General features: G+C 38.5%; 1 protein-coding gene across 1 annotated transcript; it reads left to right on the top strand.

Annotated features, from left to right (window-relative positions):
* The first annotated feature begins 40 nt into the window (after positions 1 to 40).
* On the top strand, positions 41 to 16,866 carry ETFDH (electron transfer flavoprotein dehydrogenase). Its single transcript, XM_030450228.1, has 13 exons — positions 41 to 152; positions 2,021 to 2,167; positions 2,956 to 3,185; positions 4,101 to 4,182; positions 4,438 to 4,556; positions 4,871 to 4,948; positions 6,802 to 6,948; positions 8,708 to 8,848; positions 10,755 to 10,898; positions 14,620 to 14,788; positions 15,189 to 15,371; positions 15,681 to 15,902; positions 16,191 to 16,866. Exons 1-13 carry the CDS (start codon positions 119 to 121, stop codon positions 16,352 to 16,354), a joined length of 1,860 nt encoding a protein of 619 aa, XP_030306088.1. The 5' UTR covers positions 41 to 118; the 3' UTR covers positions 16,355 to 16,866.
* The last annotated feature ends 104 nt before the right edge of the window (positions 16,867 to 16,970 follow it).

Here is a 16,970-nt window from a genome sequence, read left to right as displayed (position 1 = left end):
CGCTGGGACGGGGCGGGGCCGGCGCTCCTGGCCGGCAGCAGAATGCGCAGGCGCGGCGTTTCCGCGGTGCGTGTACGCCGGGGAGCGGAGGGCGTCGAGGAGGGTCTCGGCCGTCACCATGCTGCTGTCTCGCTGCCCGTCCTCCAGCCGAGGTAACGCACCAGTGGGCTGCGGGGAGGGTGGCCTTCCCGCGGGGCCGAGGACGGGACCGAGCGGGGGCGGGGGCGGGGGCGGCCGGCGTTCGGTGGGGCGGGACCGGCAGCTGGCACGGCCCGGAAAGGAGAGCAAAGGTCACGGCTGGGGCGCCGGTGGATGGCGGCGGGGAGCGGGGCAGGTGGGAGAGGGGGCTTGCGCTGCCACAGCCGCCTCGTCGCGGTTGAAGCGTCTCCTGAGGGAAGGGGAGGGGAGGCCTGCGCCTGAGTGCCGGCCGAGCTGGAGCTGCCCGTTGTTAACGGGGTTTATTTGTCTGCGAGGCGGTGCACGGATGTGTCCCCTTTTCTGGAGCGGCGTTAGGTGTTGTCTGCTTTAAAGGGTGAAGTAGCGCGATTGCACGCGTGCCCTACCTGGCGAAATAATTGCAACCATGCTGACACCAGGTATTAACCAGCTACAGGGTAGTAAAAGTTTCTTCTTGGAGGTTTCTTCTTGCAGCGCTTGGTGCAGGTGCCACCCAATCCTTAATCTCTGGGAGTGCGGCAACACGTGCTTGGCTCCTTTCCCGGGAAGGATCTGCGCGCCCGGGGTCTGCACCCGCCTTTGTGACCATCAGACGTGCTCTAACATGAATTTCCCTTCTTTTATGTGTGTGCCAAATAAACTCACGTCTTTAAGTATACTGTGTAATTAGTAGTGCCATCACTTCTGCTCAAATTAAAAAAAAAGTTACGGCGTCATGTTTTAGTATATACATACAGGTGTGTAGTTATTTTCATGCTTAGAAAATACATTTCTTGTTTTCAGATCCTGCCTGGTTGAAGGTAAAGGGTGATTAAGAGCCACAAGATGGTATTAGCTAGCTTTTATATTATGTTAAATTTAAAAATTGCTGTTAAGAAATCAGACTAGATAATGCTTACTGCCATGCCTAAAGACACCACTACCCTGGCTGTCACCATGCAGAGTTATAGCAGCAGATGTGTTTGCTGGCCGTGCCAGTCACCGTTCTCAACTAACCATTTCAGTCACAGGATGCTGGTGATTTTATGTATGTGTGGTGATGTTACTTATTTTGCAGAAATACTCTAAATGCAATATTCTCCTTCACCCTTGAAATCAGAGAAAGGGAAACCTTAGAGGAAGGAAAAATACCTGTCAAAATGCATTAGTTCACAGATCTTTAAACTGTAACTAGCTTTGTTGTTAACCATATTAGTTTTGTGAGTACAAATCACACACGTTTTCTTAATATTTTTTAGGGTGGGAGAGGAAAATCAGAAGAAGGCAGCCTGTAGTAGCCCCTCCCAACAGAATCTTGTTTTGATATTTTTAAACTTTCATTTGGTTCATTTGCTTAAAATAAAACCAAACTTGTTCTTGCAAAAATTAATGTACCTGCAGGAAAGATAAAGATTAACCATATGATCTGTTTCTAGCTGTGGCTAGAATGTACTGGAGTCTGGAATTTTTTCTGTAGACCATGACATTTATTTTAAATGTCTAATATCAGTACCCAAACTCTGTGTCTCAAGTTGTCTTGATATATCAGAAGATATGAACTTGCTTGTCCTATCTCTACAGTTGTTTAGTCACTTTTAATGGTGTCTGAAATAAATTTTTCAAACTTCAAAATGTAATAGGAATTTCAAATGTGTGACATCTTGAAATTTTGTTTTCTGATAAAAAATTATACAGCACGTTCCTAATTTGAAAATTTCAAAATCTGTTTGTGGTTCCTCATTTCCACATTACCTGACAGCCTTTGGAGGGGGAGCTGTCATATTTGTTGCTCCACTTGTGTCTCTGAAAAGTCAAACATTTTGGAAGGTGACTGATTTGACAAATTTATTTTTTGTTGTTGCAGTACATCAATGCTTTCGTGCTTTGAAAATGATCCAGAAAGACTGTCTCCCAGCACTGCATATCACAAGATGTGCATCTGCTGCCTCTGTGCCTCGTATAACCACGCATTATACAATTCACCCTCGGGACAAAGACAAACGATGGGAAGGTAAGCAAAAAAGGCATTCTTTAAAAGCTTCTATATTAATATTCCTTAGTTTAAAAGACACTGAAATGTGTGGGTTTTTTTGTTTTTTTTTTTACAGAGATTCTGTACTCTTAAATACAGTACTAATATTCCAAATGAAATTTTGTGGTTGCTATCTCACTATGACTGTCTTTAGTGCTATAAAATGGGATCAGATTAAACTTAATCCTGTTTATTTAAAGAAAATATATAAGCAACTTTAGCTCTAGTGCCTATTACAACAAGTTTTAATTTTGTCAGATATTTTTGTAGTTGCTCTTACCATGAGAACTTGTGAGTAAATAAGATTAAATATAAGTCAGCATTCTATTAACTACATTCAGCTTTGGTTTCAGAAAAAACACTGGTTCTTTAGTATGAAATAAAGTCATGTTCAGAATAAGGATCTTTTTTTCTTTTTCTTTCTCCCTTACCTAGAATTTCATGAGTGTCTTTCATACAGGTAGCCAACTGGGCTCTTAAGTTTAGCATTCTAAGATGCTATTAGTTCAGTCCATAGAGATTGAGTATATATTTTTATGGTCTAGCTCCTTACAGTTTAAAATGAACTAATTTTACATTGGGATACTGATGTCCCTCTGTGCTCTTTCAGGTACTAAAGTGTCTATTGTGTTGAATATTTAGCCTTTTTTTTTAATGCAGATATTCTGGGTTAGCCAGTATCACAGAGCAGTGGTTATTGAGAGAGACCCTGGTGTAAATTTGAGATGGTAACATAAACCAATCTTTTTTTTTTTTTTCTATTAAAGGTGTGAACATGGAAAGATTTGCAGAGGAAGCTGATGTTGTCATTGTTGGGGCAGGCCCTGCAGGGCTTTCTGCAGCCATTCGACTCAAACAGTTGGCTGCTGAGCATAGCAGAGAAATACGTGTTTGTCTGGTGGAAAAGGCTTCTCAGATTGGAGCACATACACTCTCTGGTGCCTGTATTGAGCCAAGGTCCTTAGAAGAACTCTTCCCAGACTGGAAGGAGCGGGGGGTATGTATGAGTATATAAATACTGCAATTAATTGCTAACTTATAGTGAGCTCCACATCTGATTCTTTCTGGTATGACTCAGTACCTTGGTACTATTGGTACCTAATACCATTTTTAAATATGTTGATCAAACAAAGCAAAAAAATAAGAACAACCCTACCTTCTTTTTGGTCTGTTTCTTCTAGTTTGACAATGATAATCTTTTATGTCTATATAGATATTTTGTGGCCTTTGCTTTTTTATTTAGTAGCATATACCCAGTCTGTCTGGTTCATCCTAATTACTTACACTACACACTTACTGCAGAATCAGCTGCTGTGGACAAGCAGCAAGATGGAGGAGTCAAAGCAACATCAGGCTTCTGTACAATACTTCTCATAGTCCCAGCAAATGATGTATAGTACAGTGATTTTTGTGCAGACACAGCATTGTAACACAGGCTTAAGATGCTTTGGGGAGGGAGGATAAGAAGAGCTGAGCTGCCATCTCTGACAGAACAGCCATCTGTTTTGCAGCTGACTGCCTGTTGTCACCTGGGAGCTGGAAAAAGTGTTTTTTGTTGTACTGAGCTCAACATGCAAGTTGAGCTGCCTTCTTTAGAAAGGTCTAGTTCTAGTTGTAGTACAAGCCTGTGTACAGTCTATAGAAATTTATAAGAAATTTATATTTATAAGGCCCTGCTCCAGTCTTTGTACCTCAAAAATTGTTGTGTTAATTCTTGTCTGATGACTGCCTCATAAGGTACTTCATCTTCTGTCTTATGATACTTCCTTGTGGAAGTGTTTTACTGAACCTTTAATTGACCGCCATTTTGATTATTTTATTTCCTCTTGATTTTTTTTTTTTGATTGGTTAGAAAAACATAATTATCAGTGCTGATTTGGGTTTTTTTGTTTTGTTTTGTTTTTTAATGTAGGCTCCACTAAAGACTCCTGTAACTGAAGACAAATTTGGGATTTTAACAGAGACCTCTAGAATTCCAGTGCCAATTCTTCCAGGTAAAGTTCAGTGAGGTAGCAGAGAGTCATCTTTCTCTGTATCTTTTTCAGCTTTTCGATGAATGAAACAGTTTATTTGATTCAGTGTAGCACAGCAAGCATATGCAGAATGTAATAGCTTCCAGTGGTAGGGTCCCTGTAGGTGATGACTGCAATAACACATGACATGACACTGAAGACATGACATCTGGTGTATCCAACTTCTGTTATTTTGCTTAGTGTTCTATGTTTGATGTTTTTGTCTTTTTTGCCCAGGACTTCCTATGGTCAATCATGGAAATTACATCGTGCGGCTGGGCCACTTTGTGAGCTGGCTTGGTGAACAAGCAGAAGCTTTGGGTGTTGAATTGTATCCAGGCTATGCAGCAGCTGAGGTAGTAATGACATCAGTGTGTATATGAAAAGCATTTTTGTAACCCCCTTAACTCGCAGTTATTTTTTTCTTTCCTATTCACAACATTCCTCTTAACAGGAGTGTATTGTGAAAACTGTGTTTTGGTGCCTAAATTCCCTGGCCCAGATCCAGCAAAATGCAAGTGGATCAAACACTACGTTAATGAACTCAAATCTTTCCATTGTCCATTAAACACATAGCACTTAGAAGTTTTGCATTAGAACTTTTTTTAAGCAGATTAAAATGACAGATGATTCAAATGTTCTTTGTTGGTTTCTTTAAATACTTCCAAAGGTTCTTTTTCACGAAGATGGTAGTGTGAAAGGGATAGCAACTAATGATGTCGGCATTCAGAAGGATGGAGCACCTAAAGTAAGTAGCTATAATCCCCATAAGTAGGGTCTCAGTATGAAAATTGTGATATATCTGCCTCTACTGCCACCAGTGATCTTGCTGCGACCTAGGAAAAAGTATAAAATTCAGTACCTGTCTTCTCCCTCTGCCTAAAAAATGGATCGATTTCCCGTGACAGTTCTTATTTTGGAATACTGTAAAGTTCTTTTGAGATTAGTAGAAAAAGCCTTTCAAAAAAAGAAGCTTGTTTGAGGGTGACTTGAAGGAAATACTGTAAGGGTGCTTTGACATGTGTGAAATCAGGAAATAAAGGAAAGGATTCCAGAAACTCATAGAAAAAAGGTGCAAAGGTGAAATAGAAAGCTGTTGTCCAGCTTGTACCTAGCGACATGTAGGAGTGTGTGCTTCTGGCTGGTTTATTTTCTTTGATATTTACAACTTCAGTTACATTTGTTAACAGCCCATCTGCCTTGCTGGGGCAAGGTGCATGCAGGGTCTATACACCTTTTTGCTTTGGTCACATTTCTCTATCCAGGGAGTCAGGTGATACCCTACTCTCTTTGCCTGGTTTTTAGTGGAATCCAGACAAAGGGTAAGCTTGTTGCTGTGCAGTACGTCGGGAGAATTTGGCATCTCACAACAACTTTCATACAGAATTATCTGGCTACAGAAATTGTGGGTACAGGTTCTTTTCTCAAGATTTTCTTTCTTTTGTAAGGTTTCTTACTAGTTACGTAGAGTTTCAGAGACACTTTTCCACAGAAGTGTGGGCTGTTTTCCCCCATTTAAGGCAGCAGGTGAGAAGTAAGGCTCGCTCTTGTTTTAAAAGGGTATAGCCAGTGGAGGAGGAAGTGGTGCCAGGAAAAAGCAAGGTGTTAGTGCCAGGGAAGGGAAGGTGTTTTCTCAGCATAATGCTCCCTGTCTGCCTGCAGGGGACAGGCATGCTCTTGTTTCAAGTGGCATTTACCCCCAGGAGGCACCGGTTGCAGCTTCCTGGGGTGATCACAATGGATCATGGAATGGGTTGGGTTGGAAGGCACCTTATTTATTTACCTATTCATTAAGCATTCCCAAAGCCTATTTTATTCATTTATTTCATTTATACTGGAATTACCTTTCTTTTAGTTTCTATAAGGTACATAATTAACGTGCCACTTCTGCAGACTTTTTGAATCTTCAACTGTTTTAGCTGTCAGTTAGGTCAGGTGGTACTGCCTACAGCATAAAAACATCCAGGTAAATAAGCTTGGTTTGTATAACTTTCAAGGCAAGAATATCCTCAGTGTGTTTGTACAGAGCCCAATCAAGTAGACTGTGGTCAGTGAATAGAATTTCACCTTGCAGCCAGCAACAGTCGAACAAAAATTATAGAATTATGAGTAAGTATAAAAAGGCTGAATGATAAAAATACATAGTAAAAAGTTGCTCGTTGATTTTTTTTATAGGTGATGGAGAAAGATGTTAATTGTGAAATAAAACTTTGCACATGACTGAAATGTTTCAAATTCATGAATTTCTGATATTTCCAAAGTTGGAGTTGTAGTTAATTGATTTATTTTCTATAAATCTACTTCAAATTGGATAGTTTATATGTAAGTACCCTCTGATATGAAAAATTATTCTCTTTTTTTCAGCAAAGAATTGCTATTCACTGTAGTGCTGCTTGACTGGAATCTCCTTAAAAGATTCATGGGGGTGTATCATGGTTAGGTGGAAAATACAATTGGACTAGAGCCGTAACTTGCAATGGTTTGTAGGTTCTGGGCAGTGCCACAAAGTAGTGTTAAAATCACTTTATTGCCCTCCAATTTCTTGTTACAGGTTTGGTGTAGCACAGATCTAACTGCTGATGAAATGCTCTACTTTTGCAGACTACCTTTGAAAGAGGCTTGGAACTCCATGCTAAAGTCACAGTCTTTGCTGAAGGTTGTCATGGACATCTAGCCAAACAGCTGTACAAAAAATACAATCTAAGGGAGAAATGTCAACCCCAGAGCTATGGCATTGGACTGAAAGAGGTATCACCTGCATAATTTTAACATTAAGGAAAATACAGTGAAGCTATAAGGTAGTTTTTTTTTGCTTTCAAGCTAATTTATGCAAGGCATTAGAATGACAGATTTTAAGTTATACTTCCAGGCTTCAGAATCTTTGCTGTCCTGAAGATGATCAGAGAAGATGCTTTTTGAATATCCTGACTGTTTTGTTTCAGCTACCTCGTTTCTTATGTTTGTGTTACAACTAGAGGTACCTGTGAATCCACTCTGTTGTCTCAGTTTCATTTCAGATTTCATTAATTTGTGAAATCTGTTTCTAGAACCTCACTAAATGTGAGAGGTGTTCATGCTACCTAGTTGTGGGGGGTTTTAGTACCTGAGGAAAGGCTTTCTAGGGGTTTTCTGTCTATTCACTAGCAAGCAAGAGAAAAGGGGTGTTCTATATATGAGTTGTGCTTTCTGAAGCATCTTTCTGCTTGACCTTTTTTTTTTTTCCCAAGAAGTGCATTCACTGAAATTGTAAAATTTTGTTAAGGATCAGGTTTGCTTTTCTACTCAGGGAAATACCATGCATGAGAAAGAGCTGTATTATTTAGAATATATTCAGAGTTTCATCATAACATACTCTTTATTTCTTTAAGCATGTGCCTCTAGCTACAAAATATATGTTAAATAATTAGTTTCCATTTCTATAGAGAACAACAACTCTTTAAATGTCCCAGGTATGATACAGTCCTAGTTACAATTCCTAATGCCTAAGTTGTTTCTAAAGTAGTGTTTTGTTGCAGAATTCCTTTGTTTTCAGGTGATGAGACTGTGTCTGCTTTAGCAAATGGATCTATGGGGATGGATCTGTCAAGTGAAATAGTTGGTTCTGATTAGCTTATAATCATGCTCTGCATATTTCAGGGTTATTTTTATTTTGAAGTAGCTCTGGTCTAGTCCCATGGACTTGAATGCCCTCTCACGACTGGAATGCTTTGGATGGGCTTCTGGAGCCTGATTTACAGTTTAGTTTCATGTGGAAGGAATCCAGTTCATGCCTTGCATGGCTTCTGTAGTGTGTGAACCAAAGCACAGTAAGTGGGAACACTCAGGAGCCCCACTCAGAACATTAATCTAGGTGTACCCTCCATGCTTGAGGTGATCAAATGGAGCTCAGCTGGCTTTCTGTCATTAGACTGTGCTTGGCACGTAACAACTCCATGATAGAGATGTTTTGTGAAATGAGCAGAAAATTGACTTCCTACTGGAAACATGAAGATGCTGCTTTGAGTTCATCATGGGTCAGATGAGCACTGGAGAAGTGTAGGAGAGAGCAGAGAGAGGGCAACCAGTTTGACAGCAAATATTTAAATCAGCTCAGGCATACTCTTAAGCTTGACCTTTAAAAACTTGTGAGGAAATTGCAGTGATGCATATGAAAAAAATATTTTTAAAGAAAAAAGTCAATGCAAGGATTACAGTCCTTAGCAGAAGCATCCATCAAAGTTGCTAATAGAGGATCTTATGGCTGAATGAAAATTTTTAGTATAGTGCTGAACTCTTGGTCGCATTTTCTGCTGCACAACATTTCAAGAAAGAAGTGTTAGGAAATTCTTAAATTGCAATCCAAAAAAGTGTACTTACTATCTGTAATTTTGTAGTATGAGTCTATTCTTTTGTCACAGCAATACTTTAGTTTTTCTTCTATACTTAATTGTGTTTCTGTTGTGTATTCTGTTGGTGAAATGCCATTACTTTGCAATATAAAGTAATTTTTTTGTAATCTTCATTTCAGTTATGGACTATTGATGAAAAGAAATGGAAACCAGGAAGAGTAGAACATACTGTTGGCTGGCCTTTAGACAGACATACCTATGGAGGATCCTTTCTTTATCACTTAAATGAGGCTGAACCTTTAGTTGCTCTTGGATTTGTGGTAAGCAAAGTAGGGTTTTTTTTATGCTTTTTTGATGTTGTTTGGTCTTCGTTTTTATGCAGTTTCTTTTCTCTGTTTTAATGTGACAATGAAAACACAAGAACAACAACAGACCAAGTTTAGTACTTGCTCAGTCTTAAGTGTGCTTATTCCCATATGAGGGAAGGTTAATTTCTTGTACTAATCTGTCTTCAATCCAGTGTCTTTTATTAAGAGCAAAATGGAAAATATACAGATATGTTTTTTTGAAAACCAAACAAATTTTGGTAAAGCCAAACCCAGATGATTAATCAAAACTGTGCTTGCAAAATTTTTGCAGGTGTGGAAATGTCTGAATCCCTTAGAGTTGGTACAGTTCAGTTTCCTCACTCATGTGTCAACCTTGGGCATGAGAGTCATATAAAGTGGAAGCACTCTGCAGCACTCCTTCCATTTCTGAGATCTTCAGCGTGTTCTTACCCTCACTGATCTTCACTTGCACTCTTTAGCAATTGTCCTTCTGGACAAGCAGCTTCTTCCTTCTTATCTTTATCAGACAGAAGCACTGAAATCACTATAGAGACTGTGTTGTTCTGCCAGCCAGATGCAAGGAGCAGTTGGAAAGGTTTTTCTAGCACCTGAAGTGGTAACTGAAGCACGTGCTGTTTATTTAGCCTGTGCATGTGCCCTACACACAGGTATTCTAAGTCAAGGACACAATCTGGACTTTCAGCAGTCTGGAATTGAGATGACTCTTCAGCCTCCTAGATTTCAGAGCCATTCCAGAGTGTGTGTATGAGTGAAAACTGTTTCTTTGTCTAACCATTTTGTAAGAAACACTGAAAAAAAAATTTTCGCAGACATGCATACTCATTCTGTGCGGATTTCTAATATTGGAATTAATAAGTAGAGACAGTAGACACTCCAATTCTGTTTGTCTTTAAAGGGGATAGAGCTTTGATTCTTTGAGGATGGTTATTAGTAATGTTCATATTATCTCCAGTTCAGACAGGAGAAAAACTTGTGTGTGAACACACGAACACTTTTGTCTTTGAACTTTACACCTATGTCTGTCTGACCTGATTCTTGTAGCAGGGTTATCTTGCACTTATTTTGAAAAATTTTTGTTAACATTACCTTGCAAGGAAAGTAGATGCAAGCAATGTTCTAAAAGCAGGAAGCTGCCAGGGAAACCAAGGTAGTATTTGTTTCTGATTCATTGTGTATTCTGTTATTTACATTTTACAGGAACCAGAAATAATGCATGTCTCAAAAGAGACTATTTGGTCATTTTGAAGAGTGTATTAGAGATGGAAAATGTAGGGTATATCTTTGCACAAATTTTCAGATACATAAGAATTCTGGGCATCCAGCCAGTCTTTTTTCCCCCATTTTCTGCTTTAATTGCTCCCCTTTTCTTTATTACAGTGGCTCACCTAATTGGAAATGATAATTGTCTCCACTAAATGATGTGAAGAACTGGTTAAAATATGTGAGCACAGGTACATAACTACCTAGAAATAATTGTTTCCCCCCCTTCCATCTTTCCTAGGGCAAAAATGTTTTGAAACAAATTCAAAACAAGTTCTTGTTCATCCTGCTCATTAAAACACGGTTAATTTAATATCACTGTTTTATTTCAAAGACAGATGGAAGGTGGTTACAATACAATTAAATATTATCCATGCCTCAGGTGTCAGGTAAGGCAGAGAGCAGTCTTATAGCAGCAAAATCTTGAATTTGCATTTTACTGTACTTTTAACAGAATGTTTTGGCATTAGTTGCTTTAAGTAGAAAGATCCTGTGGCTGGTTTAGTAGAAAATAGAGTTAAAGAGTTGGTGTAGTAATGTGATTGTTTTCTTTGCAAATTTTTGTTGAATTGTTATACTTTATTTTCATTGATGTTGCTTTTGTGTTTTTTTTAAGGTTGGTTTAGATTATCAAAACCCCTATTTAAGTCCATTTAGGGAGTTTCAGAGGTGGAAGCACCATCCCAGTGTACAGCCTACTTTGGAGGGTGGAACAAGGATTGCCTATGGTGCCAGAGCATTAAATGAAGGTGGTTTCCAGGTAATTTTTTAATTCAGTTCTTTATTTTGGGTTCTGATAGCCATGTTTTTAGTGCTGCAAATTTAGGTTACATGCTGTTGGGAAACAAATGGACTATAAAAAGGATTAATAAAGTAAATAAAAAGGATTAATAAGGGATTAAAAAGGATAGAAAAGCCTTGTTGTCTTCCTGGATACAGGCTGCTGAGGTTTGCTAGATTTAGGCTCTGCATGCTCAAATTCTTCTGACATGATCAATTTACTTTCTAAATTAATTATGAAGTGGAGTTTATATCACACTCATATGTGTTCAGCAGTAAAAAAGCTACAGAAATTTCTTTGTTGTGCCTGGAACCCTGGGGAAGAGAAGGTAGCACCATTCATCTGGGGTTTTTGTGGGGTTGGGGAGCAGAGGTGTGTATGTTTTTTTTTCTAAATTACTTGTTTATCCTGGCAGGGGGAACTTGTTTCCAGTCCTTGACTCTTAAGTCATGTAACTTGGCAGATAGAAGTTTTCACCTCCTCAAGTACAGATATCATTAGTATCCTTCATGCACAACACTGAATTTCTGCTTTCCTGGGGAATGGAATACCTTACTAATTTTGTTCCTTTAAGGAGTCTTAAAAGGTGACATTTTAAAAATTTATTCCTTCAAGACGTAAGGTCGTTGAAAGGGCTGGAGCAACTTGCAGGATAAATTATCTGGATTTTATGTGTTTACAGCTAAGGTCCTTTCAGCCTGTTAGCTTCTCATGTGGGAATCTTTAAACACCGGACATGGTTGTGTGTCCTGAATTTAGATTCATCTTCTAGATGCTCCTTTCAGTTTGGAACTTAAAACTATCCTGAGTGTTCATAGTCAGCAGACTGCTATGTGGCCTAGGGCTATTTCACTCTGCTCTCTTGACTACTTTGTCTCTCCAGTATAAATGTGGCTTTGTGCAGCTTTTGCAATACAAGTAGAATTTGAGCAGCCACCTAATTCTTGTCACAGTCTTGTGGAGTTAGGCTTTGACACCAGTGCTCAACGCCTTGGACTGAGTCATGTGGGTTCATGAAGCAACTTCTATATTACACACTTATACACATTTAGTCAGCCTGCAGATTGATTGTTCACTCTCAATTGGAAATATGTCATATGTTGTAACAGAACTGTGTTAGTAGCTTATTTCAGAAACCATCATTGGTCCATTATTAGCACAGATAAGGTACAAAATGCCAAAATGTTTTTATCTATACCCAGGAGGGGCTTCTCTTTCCATCCCATGCACTGGTTTCTCTGTCACAAATAGGTGTTACTGAGTTGGTGGCTTTGATGAAGTTACTGATTGTGGCTTCAGTTGCAGACTCCTTATACTGCTTAAAACATATGGCTGAAAGAAAATTTTTTCAGTCAATTACAGGTTTTATTTGTGCTAAGTTACACAGGCAGGACTACAGCTATTGTGCAGCTCTACCTGATCTTGTCACTTTTTTGCTGGACTTAAAATGTGTTGATTACTTTGCACTGTTCCCAATATATAGTCATGGGGTTTGGTATAATTTTATTCTAATCTCCTGTACATAGAATTGTTAATCATGAAGTCACACTCTTAAATGGCTTTTTTTAATACATACTTTTGGTTTAAAAAAAAGAACTTCATTGATGAGTCACTTGGGAAGATTTTTAAGATTAGCTCTTCTTTTGCATGTGTTGCTTTGATTAATAACTATAGCAGTCTGACTCATTTGAATCACTGGAGTCCAGGAATATTTTCTTATATAAGTAGTTCTGTTCTGCTCTAGTGTTAATTTTGGTGACAGTATTGTATCAAATAGGTGTATAAATTACTGTCAATCTAAGTATCTTTTTTATCTTCTAGATAAGCTTATGACCACGCTCTTTAAAATATAGTGATACTAAGTTGGTGTGAGAGATGGAGGCAGAACTCTTGTATGTTTCCCTGATTTTGTAGCTTTTGGGGATATGTGGAGGAAGGGAACAGGATTTAATAGACTACATCTACAATGCTGTCATTTCCTTTGTTTATTAAAATTGCCAAATCAAGCCCCTAAAGACACTCTCATGCAACCTCTGCTTTGTCTCCATTTTATAAAAAAAAAAACTTCAAAAATATTTGAGTTCTGTGGAAAAGATAAAAGCTGTTGCTGTTATTGAGCAATGTATGTTATGAATACCAGGGGGAAAAAACCTTCATATTGATGACCCATGCAAGTGTCAAACATTAGCCTCACTTAACAGATTTTAAATCTTGAGCTGAGCTAAGGGGAGGAGAATGTGGGATTCTCTGACTGCTGGAGTGGAGGAATCTGCAGGGAGCAGGAGCCTTCCCCTTCTTTCCTCCCCCAAACCAGCCTTGTTTTGTCTATTTGCTGCCTTCAGCTGAAAGGATTTCACCCTGTATCTCAGGGCAGGGGGGGCTGTGCCATGCTGCTTGTTGTATTCCTTCCACTGGAAGAACTGTGCCAATAGCACCAGTACTGCCACAGTACTGAGAGTTAGTAACAAAGCTGCAGTCCCTGGAACCTTTTATATTCTGGGACTGATCTCACTTTTGACTTTGACAGGATGTTGGCCACTTAGTACCTATTAAGTGAAACTGTTGTTGCAGAAGAAAATTACCTGATAACCATCTTTTTATGTGAAACAAAGAGTCAGTCAAGAAGTCTTTCTTATGTCAGTGCCACATCATTGCATCCTAACAGATACCACAGAGTAACTGTTTTCAGACAGAGGTCCTGTGAAAAGAGACCTCCTGCATATTTAATTCCTTTGAAATACTGTTATGTAGCTGAATTTAGGACTTCTGGTCACTGAAAAGTAAGTTTAAAGCTGTGTTTTCAGCCTCAATTATTTTCCTATGGATCAAATCACTACGTCTGATAAAACAAATTGCCCAAAACAGAGAGGAAATGCTGTGTAATACTTTTTTTTAGTTCTTAATATATGAGAATTCAAATGTGGTCAGCCCTGAGAGAGTAGTAAACAGATAACAGTTGAACACACAGAAAAAACAAATATTTGTTTCAGATTATTTTGCATTCCACATTTTTTATTTTTTTTTTAATTTTTTACATTTTTCATTAAATAAAACTTGTTGTTTTGGGGTAAAATTATTTAGGCTGTTAAAAGTTGTTTTGGGCAGCTATAATGAAAGCAGGATGCTGGATTCACAAATGCTGCTCACTATCAAACACTTTCAGAGGAATGGTATGTTCATAACTTGGCTTTAGTGATTTCAGATCACAGGCTCCAAGTGCTTCAAGTCCAAATCCATCTTTTGAAGCTCTTCACTTTCTAAATGAATTTGTTAATCTCATTGGGATGGGGTACAGGGTGGGTACTTGTGCATTTTCGTAAAAAAGATTTGCAGAAAAAAAGCACCAAGTAATAAAGTGTTAGATGAGATACATGCAACTATGTGGAAAACAGCAACACAAATGTGTGTGGGGGGGTTTGTTTGTGTTTTTAATAATTCTTTTGAGGGAGGAAAACAAAGCAACTGGATAGAGGATGTAAGCAAGATGTCACATGATTATTTTATACCCAGCCCCAGTACAGTGTCTGCATTCTTACTTGCTTATTAAGCCAAAACTCCTTGATTAACTGAAGTAACTCTGGTGTATTTTTAGATCTCAAGGACAGTCAAGCCTCATGCCAGTTTCATTTCCAGAGTGTTATTTTTACTTTAAAAAAAAACAGACCCAAACCAATAAACCACCTTTCTGTTTTCTATCCAGTCAATACCCAAACTCACTTTCCCAGGTGGACTATTAATTGGTTGCAGTCCTGGACTCATGAATGTTCCCAAGATCAAAGGGACGCATACAGCAATGAAAAGTGGCATATTGGCTTCTGAAGCCATCTTTAACCAATTAATCAATGAAAACCTCCAATCAAAGACAATAGGTAAGATCACTTTGTTTTCGTTTGTAATTACCTTGTATTCAATTGGAACCACCAGCAGCTTAGCAGCAAAGGTGTCTGAAGGATTTAGTTGGGAATGCAAATAAATCATGAAATGTGTGTGGTGGTTTGAAAAGATAGCTATTGTTTATTTGCTGTCCTGTTAAATGACTTAAGAAAGACATTAATAAAGTTTTGCTCAGTTATTCTTAAGGATTTATCCTACTACCAGAACAAAAATATGCCTCTAATGAGCATCTGAAAAGTAAACTTATGCTTCCTGCAGAAGTAAACAAGCTTATTCTGAAATTGTCATTTTGCTGCCTTTATTCAGAAATTATTTTTTATTTCAAGTTTAGTCTTTATGTAATGTAGGTACCTAACAACTCATGTACTGCCTTAGGACTTGATGTGCAAGAATATGAAGAGAACCTGAAAAAATCCTGGGTGTGGAAAGAGCTGTATGCAGTTAGAAACATCAGACCATCTTGCCATAGCATACTTGGTGTTTATGGAGGAATGATTTACACAGGGGTATTTTATTGGCTACTGAGAGGAATGGAACCATGGACATTAAAGCATCCAGGTAATTTGAGTTATCTCCTGACAGAAAATACTAAATATATCTATGTCAGTGTTTTCTGGTCTCAGCTGAAACTAGAGCCCATCTGGTTAAGTGTTGTGGCCAAAAAGTGTAGTGGGTAACACAGTGAAGCAGATTTGTCCTGTTATCTGATTGAAGACATTAAAAGACACTTCCCCTTACCATAGTTTCTCATTTCTTCTATGAAATAATTCAGATTACAAGGGAAGTTAAAACATCTGTATCTAATTTGTTGTTGTGTAACTGCAAATTACACTATTCTATACTAAAATTTATTAAAAATACCTGTAGGACCTGATTTTGCTCAGCTCAAGCCAGCTAAAGACTGCACACCTATTGAATACCCAAAGCCTGATGGAAAAATAAGTTTTGATCTTCTGTCATCCGTGGCTTTAAGTGGTACAAACCATGAACATGATCAGCCTCCTCATTTAACTCTCAAAGATGACAGCATACCCGTGAGCAGGAATTTGGCTGTATTCGATGGACCTGAACAGAGATTTTGTCCAGCAGGTAAGTAATAAAAAGGTCTGAGCTCTTTTTGCATGATGAAAGACCAAGTACTTCTGCTTCCTTGAAGCATTCTATCTCAAGCATCCTTCTAGAAGAGGGTTCAGGTACAGTTCTTAAAATATGTTAGCAGTTCAAAATAATAATAAACAAAATAATTAATAAACATGGAACATGGCAGTTGAATTACTCTAGTAATGTACTTCTTGTTAAGCTTGCTGGTAAGTATGAGAGGATACATGCAGGGGAAAACTGTTCAGTGAAGTGATGGCTCTCTTTTGCTCTTTGCAGGAGTTTATGAGTTTGTTCCTCTGGAAACGGGAGAAGGATCAAGACTGCAGATAAATGCGCAGAACTGCGTCCACTGCAAAACGTGTGATATTAAAGACCCAAGTCAGAACATTAACTGGGTAGTGCCTGAAGGTGGAGGAGGACCAGCTTATAATGGGATGTAAACTGACAGAAAATCTATTTAGTGATTTCTGATCAGCAGGAAATAAGTTGGAGTATTTTATGCTGCATTGTAATTGCAGTTCAGCACTGACTTCACTGTTAAGGAGTTAGAGACTAATGTGCCCGTCCATTTAGGTATGACCATTGCATTAAATGGAAAATCTGTGCCTTCTGGTTAAACCCTAGCCTTATTTAAACAGGAACTTCTGTGCAGGACTTGTGTGGCACACAGGAGAAAGTTCTTCTCAGGACTGACAAAGGAACTCTGGATCTTGGATGTACTGCTCAAGTTCAGTGGATCATGGATATGGTGAAAGAATTTACTACCTACCCCTTAAAAAAAGTATTTTCTCTCTCTGTCTGATTTACTGTATGTAATCCTACCTTGCAGTAGGGAAAATATATAAATCTAAAATTTAGGTTTTACACATTTTACATCAAATTTACAGTTATGATTTTTTTTTCCTGATAAGAACAGGAACCCCATCTGCAATACAACTTGTAAAGCGGTTTGAAAAAACGAGTAATACTTGCACCTTCATTGTATGCCTACCAACATTTTTATTTCTTACAAAGAAATCAGGCCTGCTCTAATAAAAGCTCTAAAAGAAATTGCCT

The sequence above is a fragment of the Calypte anna genome, chromosome 4A (assembly GCF_003957555.1).
Source record: "Calypte anna isolate BGI_N300 chromosome 4A, bCalAnn1_v1.p, whole genome shotgun sequence".
In the NCBI taxonomy this organism is placed as follows: domain Eukaryota; kingdom Metazoa; phylum Chordata; class Aves; order Apodiformes; family Trochilidae; genus Calypte; species Calypte anna.
This window is presented reverse-complemented; position numbering and strand designations above follow the sequence as displayed.

Bases quoted from the DNA above. Each gene is read 5' to 3' on its own strand.
- ETFDH (XM_030450228.1), top strand. From the start codon at position 119: ATGCTGCTGTCTCGCTGCCCGTCCTCCAGCCGAG. The intron at 4,557-4,870 runs GTAGTAATGACA...ATACTTCCAAAG, and splicing joins CAGGCTATGCAGCAGCTGAG to GTTCTTTTTCACGAAGATGG. The intron at 15,372-15,680 runs GTAATTTGAGTT...AAATACCTGTAG, and splicing joins ATGGACATTAAAGCATCCAG to GACCTGATTTTGCTCAGCTC.